Genomic DNA, 12,530 nt, shown 5'->3' on the forward strand with positions numbered 1-12,530 from the left:
GAAGTCTACTTTCAGAGGACCTTTGCTTGTTACATACTGGTGACTCATTAATTTTCATCAACTTTCTCCAAGACTCGGTGTTTTCTTTCTTATGTCTCTGCTGCTTCTTCAGTCCCAAACAGAAATTAATCAAAATCTCTGGCAACGTAAACTACAGCTATCCAGGCTTTTATCTACTTTAACTAGACAACAGCAGGCTAAAAAAAAAAGAACATGCTTTAAACACCACAAGATCTGGTGTGTTTTATTCTGTACCCATCTATCTTGAAGCATTTCTGGCAGATAACGTTGGATATACATACCATTGGAGACAGACAAATAAAACATCCCAAATAACATTCTTTCTTTTCATCTACTTCCTCTAAAATTACTAGAAAAAGATTAACGTATTTTATATTTGGAGCAGAAAACAGAATGGATTTTTTTCCCCAAACCAGTATTTTTATTCACAATCCTCTTCAGGATTTTGCCTCTGAACCCTTAAAAGAGGATTTTTATCATGACACTAGAAGGGGGTAAGAAAAAAAAAATAGTTCCTCAGCAATTAAAAAGTTTGTATTCAAACTTCCCTTGCATACAACTCATCTTCCCAATGATTCCTCTAGATTGCATTTCAGAGCACAGGTAAATTGTGGTATACAGCTTCTCCTGACCCCCTGTCTCCAGCCTTTCTTCACCCACCTGTGTATTCACACACCTTCACCCACACGTGGTAACTGTGGCATACAACTTCTAGAATATTTTCATATCGCTAAGCTTTCCCTGTATAAAACCAGTACTAATGACAGAAGTTATAGAATGAGTAGATTTAAATAAAATGTATGGAACAAACGGAAATCCAGTATGAGATTCTGAAGATATTTCTGGAATGCTTTCAGCCACTCCTTGAATACAGAAGACCCCTGGCCTTCACCTCACTAAGGCTGAGCAGGATACTGCAGACGTTCGCAAGCAATGCCAGCACCCAGTGGAACTGTTAAAACTGTCAGTTTAAAAGCTTAAATTTGACAGGGTCAGGAAATGGACTTTAATTCCGTAGTAATGAAAAGTAGTTCATCTAGAATGAAAGAAATCTAACTTCAGTGACTGGATCCCAGCCTGCTGAAACTGGTCATTATCCAAAGCTCAGCACTATCATCCCATGGGATTAGAATGCTCTGTGGTCCACTTGCCTGGGTGCCAAATTTAACAGCTAAAAAAAAAAAGACATTTTTTACAGCCTATGCTAAAATAAGTTCATTCACAACTTGCCAGAGAAATGAATGGTCGGTCCCCAACAGAAAGTAATTTAGCTCTCTAAAGATGCAGAGTTGATTCATATATGAAGTTTAATCAAAGATACTAAGGACAAAGTGAAGTGAAGCCAATGACCATCTCACACACCACCACATCATTGCTTCTGAAGTGGGCTGTATTGGACTACAACTGGGAATAACTTATAGTTTTGCTTTCCAATAACCCGTTTCTCTCCAGGGAAGAAAATTTATTTTGCACTGTAAGTTGTCTGAACACCATCACACTGTTTCCATGGTCCCTCACCTGTATTGTCATTCACCTGCTTATCTCACTGCAATTTTATCACCTTCAGATAGGTGGGACTTTAGATGTAAGGCATTCAGTTTGCAGCAGTGGTTACAAGACAAATCATTTTAAAAAAAACTGTTCTTGTGCTTCTTCTCAGAGTTGTGAAGAGTTAGCAACGTAAGGAATATTAAACAGTAAGAACTTTTAAGAGAGCCTAAGGATTCTCAAACTACTCCTTACGATCAAAATCACAAGGCACCATTACCAATAGTTAATTGGAAAGGCTTTTCACTTTGTTCAGAAGAAACACCCCACTCCCCCCCAAATCCTAAATCTTCATAGTATGAAACAACTTACGAAGTCAAAGGATCTTTCAAGCAAGAGCCCTAAGACTCAGCATTTCCAAGCCTAACTGTAGCACCCTATCTGCCCAAAGTGTCTCCACCTTCCTCTTCCCAGTACAATTGATATCAAATTTAATGATAACATGGTAAGCAAAGAAATACTGGCCAGACTCCTAAGCATAACAAAAAAAAATTCTCAAGTTTTTAAAAAAATAAATAAATCAAAGTTTATATACTCTGGGAAAAGTCTAAAGTGAATTAGCATTACATAACATTTTCACTAACACAGTTTCACTTTTCAAAACGGAAATCAGATTTATTCAACATTAAGTGTAACAACACATCAGAAATCAATATCCACTTATAAAATAAAGCAAAATAACATGAATAAACACAGGAAAATACTGTCTGAGACTCTCCAAGCAGGACGTTTCTCATAAGACTCACAGGAAAAAAAAAAGATTTCATATGCAAACAGACTCAATTCCCAAAAACTCAGTTTTTTCCAGTTGTAAAGCAATATATAGCCAATGGGAGGTAAACTAGAAAGGGGAATGAAATGCATCATGCTGTACAACACCAAAGAAATACTCCAATTGCATCTGTGTACAGCATTAACAACATGCAGTAGATGAAGTTAAAAGCAAGTACATTGTGTATATATTAGAGAGACAGAAACTGGTCGGTCTCAGGGCTTTGTTTCTTATTTTAGTTCGGCTAATGAAAACAAACAGCAGCTAAGAGCAAGTAGAGGAAGAGCAGAATCTGCGTGGAGGACAACATAACTTCCCAGAACAGTAAAGCATTTTAAGAAAGATTTAGATTGTGCACTTGTTTACTTGTCTTGGTCCTCTTCTTGCTATGTCATTGAAAAACAACCTATATCCAATGATGGGCTTTATGCAAGTATCTACAGTTTTATAAAGCTGTAATTAAAAAAAACAATGCAAATCACTCATTCTGCTAGTCTTTTCAGTCAGGCATTAATATGCTGAACACCCACTACTAAATGTTTGTGTGTTTTTTTTTTTAAATTGAAAATAAAAGCAGGGAAAAACATCTCCCAAATAGCCTTGCTAAAATGTGGGGTTAAATGTAATTATTTTTGTTGCTTGCAGGAGTGCAGCACACACATGATATCCAATTCATTTCATTAAGAACTATTTAAACAAGTCCTTTAAACCACAAGCTGGGATGTTTTTTGTTCAAGTCAGTCCATAACCTGGCAGATTTCTCCCACCCCAACACCAATTTTTAAACAAACCCCTAAGATCTCCCATGGCTTAGGTCAGCTATTGAAAAGCAAGCAAGCAAAGCGCACATGCAAGTTATTAGAATTAGCCAAATATAATTAACTACAGAGTTTCAAGCAGTAAGTACATCTACACTCCCCTGGGGAGACTCAGTCCTATTGGGAGATGGATTTCAAAGCTGAGAAAAGAACACAGGTTACCCGGTTCACTCCAGTTCTCTGCCTTCCACCTGAAGACCTCCAGGAACCTGTTCTACCATCTAACAAGCTAGTACAAATATTCAAGATGATTGTTTCTGCAGAAGACCACTTTTAATTAATTCCAGTAAGAACGGGCTGATGGCTGACAACTGGCCAACCTTTGTCAGGACTAGACATACTGACCTTAAACAAATTCAAGTCTGAAAATAATTGGGCAGCTTCAAGTTAAGATACAAAACAAAGGAGAATTTAAGAAGGATAACTTCACCACTCATACAGAAATTGCACCGGTCAATGCCGTACCTAGCTCAACTGAAGTACAGCAGCATTTTTACAACTATATCCAACCATGACTTAGTCTTTAAAAGCAGTATCTATTCTATCACTTATCTATTAGTAATTAACAATTACTAATTAAAAAAATGTATTCTAAACAAACATTAATCAAGTATCAGTACCTGTATTTATTTTGTAACAGTAGAGGGATCACAAAGAACTGAGCTGAATTAAAGTAAAAGGAATGTAAAGGAGAAAGAGTTAATTCAGATTTCTTCAACACATACTAAACCAAAATCAGCTTTAAGACACACTACTGAAATCATTATCTGAAACAGCTCTGAGCTCTGGCAATCACAAGTTAGTGCTATAACTACCAAATTTAATGCTGGATTGAAAATAGAATGGAAATGTCAAGTCAATGCCCTGCAAATTTCTACAGAAGAAAGGTTAATTCTTGGACAAAGTCACTGATCCAAAAGTTTTGAGATTGAATGTACCTCTCATCTCCAGCAATATAAATTGTGAGCATTATTTAGTCTTCTGACTTAGAAGCAGGTGATATACCTTGGCACTCTTTTTCATCCTACGCAATGAGCAAAAGGAATTTTTTTCCCCCCTGTGCTGCCCTTAACATCTGAGGCCAACCTAACCATTTTTCATTTCAGAGAGGCATCGAATACACAGAGCACACACTCCAGATTTGGTAAGCATGGGACTCGCAGTTAGAGAGCAAAAAATGGAATGCATCCGTTTTATTGCTGAAAGACAGCAGATTGGTGAGTGCTGCCATCTCGCTTAAGCGATGTCAGATGCAAGAGCAACTGGGAATAACAGTTTAAAGTTGTTTTAATTTATACGAATCATTACATTCTGTTTATGCAAGAAAGGACTAAGTGGAATTTCAGACCAGCACCATCTCAAAAAGGGCTTGAAGGGAAAGCCATCTACTGAAAATGTGTACGACACTGTTGAATTGGCACTATAGCCTCAAAAGAACTGTTACCTAAACATTTACATGCTATCAAGCACACAAACACTACAGGCAAAAGCCTTTTTTGGTTATTGGTTATACCAAAAAGTCAGTGTTTAAGAGTTACTAGCAGAAAAGTTTACCAGCACTTGAAATCAAACAGCCTTAGCAGGCTTAACCATTATTCAATGGAGATGCAATACCCAGGATTAAAATGCTTAGAGAAATTCTGAGCAAGCTGTGTTTCAAACACACATCACTTCAGTCAGTGCAACCGGAACAGATGAGAAAACCTCGTTCATCATACTTAACATATTGTACAAGGAGATAAGCAAGTAGTAAAGAGGTCCAAGAACCAGTGATTCCTCTATTTAGCTTCAAAAAAAAAGTTAAACACTCAGGTTTATTTACATTCTTCTCCCTTTCTTGTAAGTAAATGGAAAATAAATGCTTCTTTGCATACATTATAAAATTAAGGTAGTAATCCTTCTTCAGTAATGTATCTTGGAAATGGAATAAAACTATCCTGAAGCTCTAAAAGCTGGAGGTATGAGAAATGCTAATTAGGGTTCTCTCTCCTCTGCACATTCCTTTCCCACATGTTGAGAAGCAAAAGGGCAAAATACTGTAAGCTTAATTTCTAATTGTCTTTGTAGGCTTTTAGTCAGTCACAAAATTAATGCCTAACTCAAGCTTGCATCCATACATATCACAAACCGAAGTCTTCTTGGGTTCACCATCTCCAAGGCTTCCAGATGAGGAAGGATCATTATAACCTTGACTATGATGGAGAAGCTTCCCTGTTTCAGCAAATTGTCCATCAGAAAGCAATCTGCTGCCTAGGTATCAGTGAAGTGGGGAAAGAAAAAATGTACTGATATGCCTGGAACTGCACATATGCAGCTTTAAATTCCATCACTGACCACAGAAAATGAATCAACTGCTTTAATCTCAAGGTTCACAATAGTCTAGTCAAAAGCATTCCCCACACAATCAGGAATAACTTTCCTACATTTTTTCATATTATTAGGGAAGAGAAAAATCCCAGTCTTCAGAAAGAACTAGGGAAAAGTTTGGTTCTAGAAGGTTGGGAGTTCGTTGGGTTTTGCCCCTTTTTTTAATTGTCGGTACGCTTCTTGATATAGAATCACATTCTTGACATTTCTTCCTCTTTCAGGTGAAAGACAAAGACTTAAGAGGATTTTCCCTGAAGAGGTTACCATTTAGGCAGTGTCTACAAAGGGGCCCCTGTGCTGACAAATGATTCTTTAACAATATATTTAAAGAAAGATCCTTATCTTCTGAAAATGTACTGAAGAATTTAAAATAAAACATGTATTTTGGCTATAAAAGCTCAAAAAAAGTACTCTGACCACAACCATTCTGAGTTTAGGGCTTAGGAAGTCCTGAGCTGCTAAGCAATGACAACACTAGATCGTCTCAGATTAACATCTTACAGAAATCCTCGTGGACAGTGACTGCCAACTGGTTCAACTTGCATTAAGCAAACAGAGGAAAAACTTGGAGGACCTTATAAAGCACATCATCTCCTGAGATGTTGACATATGCCAGGTACTTCAGCATTAATGCTGGAGTTGATGTCTACCAGTGAGGATCTATCCTGGTATCAGTGATCTCTACATACATTTCCTTCTTATTTCCTTTCTCTACCTTACCAAAAATGGGTAGAAGCCAAATGATTTTATTTTTTTTTTAGTAGACAAGGAAGATGCTAAAGGTTTGAAGACAAACACTTCTACAGTAGCCATAATAGCAGCAATGCAAGTCACTTAGATTGTGGACAAATTAAGGTGGCAAAACGTATAAGGATTCTATTAAAATAATGAAAAAAGCTCTTTGAACTTAAAACCAATTACAGTTTATGCTCCAACATCCACTACTCACCACTTCTGATCATATTAACTTAAGCTTTTAGTTCTATTGTATTTATTAAGTAGCAGCTATAAAGTTACAGGACAGCTGGTGATAAACTGAGTGTTGAGAGCAGTCTGTGCTCCAAAAGTTTGCCACTATAAAGCCAAAACCTATCACTATGATAATTTCATTTGTTTGTACAATGCCATCTTTTTTCCCTAGAAGCTGGTTAAATTGTGTATTTCACAAAAGATACTTAACACTTTAAAAATTCACAGCTAATGAAGAACTTACCGCTGCCTCTGTTTCAGTTTTTGTTACTACAGAACACTGGATTTGTCTGTTTTGGCTTCTCTGTATTTGAGCTTGCATGACTTTGATGTCAGGATTAAGAAAGTGCTGTCCTCCCTCTCCTCAGTACCAATCTTTTTTTTCCCCCATGTGTACATATTTACTCTCCAGTATCAAAAAGCTGCTTTATCTTCTTTGGTAATGATAGAGACAGAACTCCTCAAATATTACACCGCAAGATCTACTATCCAGCCCCAGACCTTAAACTCAATTATTGCTATAGCCTTCTTAAGTGCAGACATCAAAATTGAACATTTTTGGTAGTATTCTTTTCTGTGCTGTTGTGGAGCCAAAAGAAGTGCCTTAGTTTTATGCATTTCCCCTTTGTACAGGTTTAAAGTACTTCATCAGGCTTTTAACTACAACTCTGAAGTCTCAGCAGTGAGGTGGTTCTCTGGCACAAGTCTTTTTGCATAGCTGCCTTTGGACAGTCTAACATGTACAGAGTGCACAATCTTAGTTTATAGACACCATTGCTACCTTGTGATCACTACTTCTGCAGCCACAGTTGTTCAATGATGATTCAGAGAATGGGACAATATAATTTCATTACTTACTATTCCACCAATTTGTCTCTTCTCCAAACTTTAGCAAATCTTTTATTTGCCCTATGCTTATTTATATAGATGACGCTCATTTATTTTCATACAGTAAAAAAAATCTGATTAATTCTGTAAGAGAACAGGAAGAATCCAATGTTCCAGGACTTTTAAAGGTACTTGCATAGGTAGCGTCTCCATCTCTTCTTCTAACCCTCCTCCTCTAACCATTTACTAGCCACAGTAAATGCTTCTGTTAACATCACCACCACTTATTGAGGACAGAACTGACACATCGTTTATGTACAATGGAACCTAAATAGAAAATTATAGAAAAACATGTATCATTTAAATTTCAATTAGCTACAGGTTTTGTTGAAGGCTCCTTACTAGCAAAAAAAGATTAGGCAATCAGTGAATTAATTCTTTCATACAGTACAGCATGTACATATTGGCGAGGAATGAGCCCCTGATCACAGGCTGCTGGCAGTGGCACCTGTTACTGAGGCAACTAGCATACCCCTATGGAAGAGCTGAAACTATTTAGTCATCGCTGGGTAAATTGCTTGTGTTCATTAGAGCAAGAAGTATTTCTTTGGAATGTACCTCAGAATAAATTCCTGCTCAGTATTAACATTTTCAGACAAACTGAATAAAAGGCACTGTTACTCAAGCAGTACATTTGTTGTCTCCAACTGTTGGAAAAAAAAAATGGTTTTCAAGCAACTAGCAACTGTTGCCCTAAGAAGGCTTCCTTATTATCTCTTAGTAATTTCATCTCTCCATATAAAAGCTCAACAAAAACTGTTTTTTTCCGAAGCATGTCGAGTCTCACCTTTATAGCTATCTTTATATCTAAAATTATGAGTTAGTATAACAGTATGCATTATAAAATTATACCATTTACTTCAGACATGTCTGAACAGCTAAATCTTCAAACTATACAAAAATAAAGTGTATGAAATCTTACAAAAGGAGGACATTAAGACATTAATAGCTAATCCAAAAAATATAACAATAACTTATACACAGCAGTAAGCATAAGCAATGTAGCCTACAACAGCTTTCAATAAACAGGACTTCTGAAACGAGCATCAGCTAAAATTGGAACATTCCCAAGCACAATAATGTTTCCAATTTATTATCTTTACCACAGTACAAACTTTCACAAACCGAATGTCCGTTGTCTGTCAGTCTGTAAACAAAAGCTACTACCCCCACCTCCTCGTTTTAAGAGAGTGAATATTTTTAGTCCTCAGTCAAGTTTCATATCCATCACTTGCATAAGGAATCAAGAGCCTCTTCTCTTGTTAAATTACATTTTATATATATATATATATATTTATCATACAGCCTGCAGTGAAGTGAAATCACAGTGAAAGTCCTGGGAAAAACATGATCTTTACAGCAGGACTTGAACCATTCTAATAATAAATGCATCTAACAAAGCTTCCCATAATAAAAGCGTGGCATTTCCATTTCCAGAAATCAAGTCAATTAGAAATTCTAGGTTCTACTTAAAAACCCCAAAGATCTAAAAGTGAAAAGATTCATCTTCTCAAATACAAGTCTTTCAGTTTCACTTGCAGAGAGACTTTTCCAGTCTGTAAAACAGTAGTGCAATTCAATTAGTTCTTTTATTTTTCTTGAAGTCCAGTAGGTAAATGTTGTAGCTCTATGGAAAGATAGGAAGATGCTCTGGTAAACAAGAAACTTTGGCAAGCCCAGGAGGGCTTACTAGTTCATTAAAGCTTGGAAGTCCAAAGTGGCTTAAAAAAGGTTTATGAATAAACTAAAAAAAGAGAAATAAATAGGCAGAAATGAATGTAAACTGTCTGAAATTTTTAATGATTTCTCATTGACAGCTGGCACAAACTTTGACAGCAGAGTCAGTTAAATAGAATCCACCTACAGAGTATTCCATTAGCGCACCCAGTCTGGAAGGCTCAAATGGAATTACATTCCTAAAGATTTAAAAAACAGTACTTATGACATTACTACAAGGCTTCTTCTGCCCACCTCACTTACACTTCTTCTTAAAGAGGCTTTTTATTTTTGATGGCTTTTTGTTTTTTTCACCATTTTGGTACAGGTCCTGCGGGATGCTACTTATCCTAGGGACAGAAGAAGCTTCGTGGCTGGGTTTACTGTCACTACTGGCTGAAGAACATGAGGTGTGCCGAGGCTTTACGACTGGGATCCCACTTGAAAGCTGGTTCATGCTGCAGGACTTCTCCAGGATTCCATTATAAACTTTGCTTGCAGGACTAAAAATCATGCTCTTAGTTTCTGCCATGCCTACACAGTCAGGAGAACCCCTGGATATATCTGCAGTTAGAGAAGAGGAGTCTCCTGTAGATGATTCCTCCAGTGAGAGTTCTTCCCGGGATACTTTCTGAGGAGAAAGCGTCTGGTACATCTCAAGACTAGATGGAGGAGACTGCTTCCTTCCAACGGATGAATTTAAGGAGTCACATTCTGAACCTGCTTCCTGTACTTCCCTGAGTCAGAGCAAACAAAGGAGAAAAGAATGAAACTATTATTTCCACCGTGCAATTAAAAGGAAATTTAGAATCAATAATATCAGTCTAAAAGCACCACCCACTTTTCCTTAGTAGTTAATTAACAAAAACATTAAGTCCAACATTTTAACTTACAACTTGCATTATATCATTTCATTACCTAAACTTAAAATAATTACTTTCTGCAATTTCGTTTTTGTGGGCAGCAGGATCTGCCCAGAATCAGTCATTTGCATCTCACTTCAAAGAACAAAAACTATCTTTCTGGCACGTGAAGTCAGAAAAGTTATGAAATGAAAGGAGGAGATTTAAGTCTATCATATACAAAAAGTTTCTTCAGGACAAGTGTCCCTACCTTTCAACAAGCTCATTTGCTCCTTCCAAAAGGAATTTAACCTTTTCCTATGAGGCCATGTAACAAGAGTAGGTACACGCTCAACATGCTGTAAGAATTGTGTTACCATCCATCTTCTCTTCGCCCAGTAGCTGACATTGCTTTTGATCCTAGTTTCAGATGTAAAAGCCAGTAACATATTGTAATGGAGAATCAGGGTTAGTTCAGTGCACCCTGGATTGTAACATTACTTAACTGTATATGACATGCTAGCTATTTACATACACATACCAGACATGAACACTTTCTGCTCCTTTTGGCTACATTCATTTATATTATCCTACAAATTACTTTAACTTTCATCTTGGTTCAACCTCTAATTCTAAACTGATAGCCTCAAACACTCCTATCAAATTCCCAAGTGCTGTTTACTAGTCCCCGTACCATTGTTTATCAGCAGAGAAGTAAATGGCTTCCTCCTCCTCTTCAGTTCGATAAAGAGCTGGGCAGCTCGACACAGAAAGGATGTCAGGGTCAGGGGAGTGCAAAGCATGCTGAGACTGTGGAGATGATGGCACAACATTGCGTCTTGATCGACACAAGCTACTGCTTCTTGCCAGTGTGCTGGGAGGTTTTACAATGGACCCTGAGGCAAAGAAAAAGCAAACCAAACCCCCCATGTGACATTGATGTTAATAAAATCTACTCTAAAGACTAAATAGCAGGTGTCTACTTCAGTCACAGTGATTCTAAAACAGCTTTGACATTGCTCGATTATTTAGAGGACCTTTGCTCTATTGTTAAGAGAGAAGGCAGACCAACAGCACCTTACACATTCTACCATTAGATGAAGCAGCTAACCAACTGCAGCAGTTTTGTGCCTGCCAAATACTACTCTGACCATGTGCAGCACTGCCTCACTACCCTCCCTTGGGAGGGAAGAGACTAATGAGACTTGCAAACCCTTATAAACTAAAAATAGCAGTACTCAAGTTAGCATATTACACAACATCCTGTATTTTACTTGTATTCTTTAAGCTCCATATCACCGCACACAAAAGTTTTGTAATGTAGGTGATACCTAACCAAGCACTGAAATACACTGCATTAGTTGAAAATTACATTAGACATGGAAGACTAAATCATATTATGTATAACAAAATAGCAAATACATAATTCAACCTTATTTCAAGCTCAAAAATTTCTTATCTGATGTTTTAATTTTCCATGCTAAGAATTTCAGGAAAAAAATAATGGGTGGAGACAGCAACACAAGAGTTGACCATTCAAGCACCTAACAGGAAGTGACAAACTATGATCTTTCTCATACAATTCCTCATTCGGAAACTGATTAGGCATCAATGCTTTTACAGAAAGAAACCTACAGATCTATTTTCAGGATAGCTGTTATGTCTCAGGACTTCTCGTGTATCTCTTAAAACTGTCCAACAGAATGCATCACTTTGCTTAACATAACACAGACCACACCTTTACTGCTGCTCAAGATGTTTACCTAGCACACCAACAGAATTCAACATTTACTGTAGACAAAGATTTCTAGCCTGACACAAAGTGCATCTTATTTTCTGAGATGCCAGTTAATCAGGTAGATTACAGTCTCCCTTCCTGGAATCTCAGGAAAGGTTCAGTTCCTGTTTTCAGTGCAGGAAGCCGTAACGTTCACAAAACTGCAAATAACTGCACCTTCACCGGCACATAGACTTTGTGTCCTGCTGGGCTGAGCGATAAACAGTGGCTTCCAAGTCCCAACATGACAGTCATCACATAAATCAAACTTTTGATTTTACTTTGATAGATTCCCTATTGACTTGGAGAAGCAGGTTTTGGTAGCTAAAAAATAAGCCTGTGTCACTAATGAAATTCCTAAAAAAACAAATGTTTACTGAAGAATACAGAATCCGTTTAGGAAATTTGTACTGTGTGTCCAGGTAAATAAGATGCCATCCTACTTGCTGGTGTAAAAAACAAGACCACCACTGACTTTTAAGAGAAATTATAAGCATTTTGTTTCCTCATAGGTGCATATATGCAGGATTATGAAGGATTCAGCTATGACAACTTAGAATCAGTTTTATAGTGCAAATGATCAAGGAGTCAGCTGAACCCTAGCCAGTCAATGGAAAGTAGAAAATTTCACTATCCCTTTCTTGTAATGACTTCGTTTCAGCCTTGTTCATCTACTTTATCTCCTCCTGCTGTTCTTCAGCTCAGGAATAAACAGATCCATTACTTCACACCATTTTAGCCTATCATATTTCTTGCCGAAGCGCAAAGAAGTCTGTCCATCTGACTGCCAACTATGCCAACCTTAAGTAGAT

At 37.3% G+C, this 12,530-nt stretch overlaps 1 protein-coding gene across 4 annotated transcripts in view; it reads right to left on the reverse strand.

The window, feature by feature from the left end:
- Positions 1–8,224: 8,224 nt before the first annotated feature.
- The window catches only part of STIM2 (stromal interaction molecule 2), a 63,505-nt gene continuing 59,199 nt past the window's right edge, over positions 8,225–12,530 (reverse strand). For 3 of the 4 annotated variants that reach the window (XM_083833794.1, XM_083833795.1, XM_083833796.1), the window contains 2 exons: positions 10,636–10,837; positions 8,225–9,836 (listed from right to left, as the gene is read on the reverse strand). In XM_083833794.1, coding sequence (XP_083689920.1) covers positions 9,356–9,836; positions 10,636–10,837 — 683 coding nt within the window. In that variant the 3' untranslated portion in view covers positions 8,225–9,355. Of the gene's footprint in view, positions 9,837–10,212; positions 10,362–10,635; positions 10,838–12,530 lie in introns of all 4 variants that reach the window. The other variant, XM_083833797.1, reaches the window with a different exon arrangement.

The sequence above is a fragment of the Anser anser genome (assembly GCF_964211835.1).
Source record: "Anser anser genome assembly, chromosome: 4".
NCBI lineage: Eukaryota > Metazoa > Chordata > Aves > Anseriformes > Anatidae > Anser > Anser anser.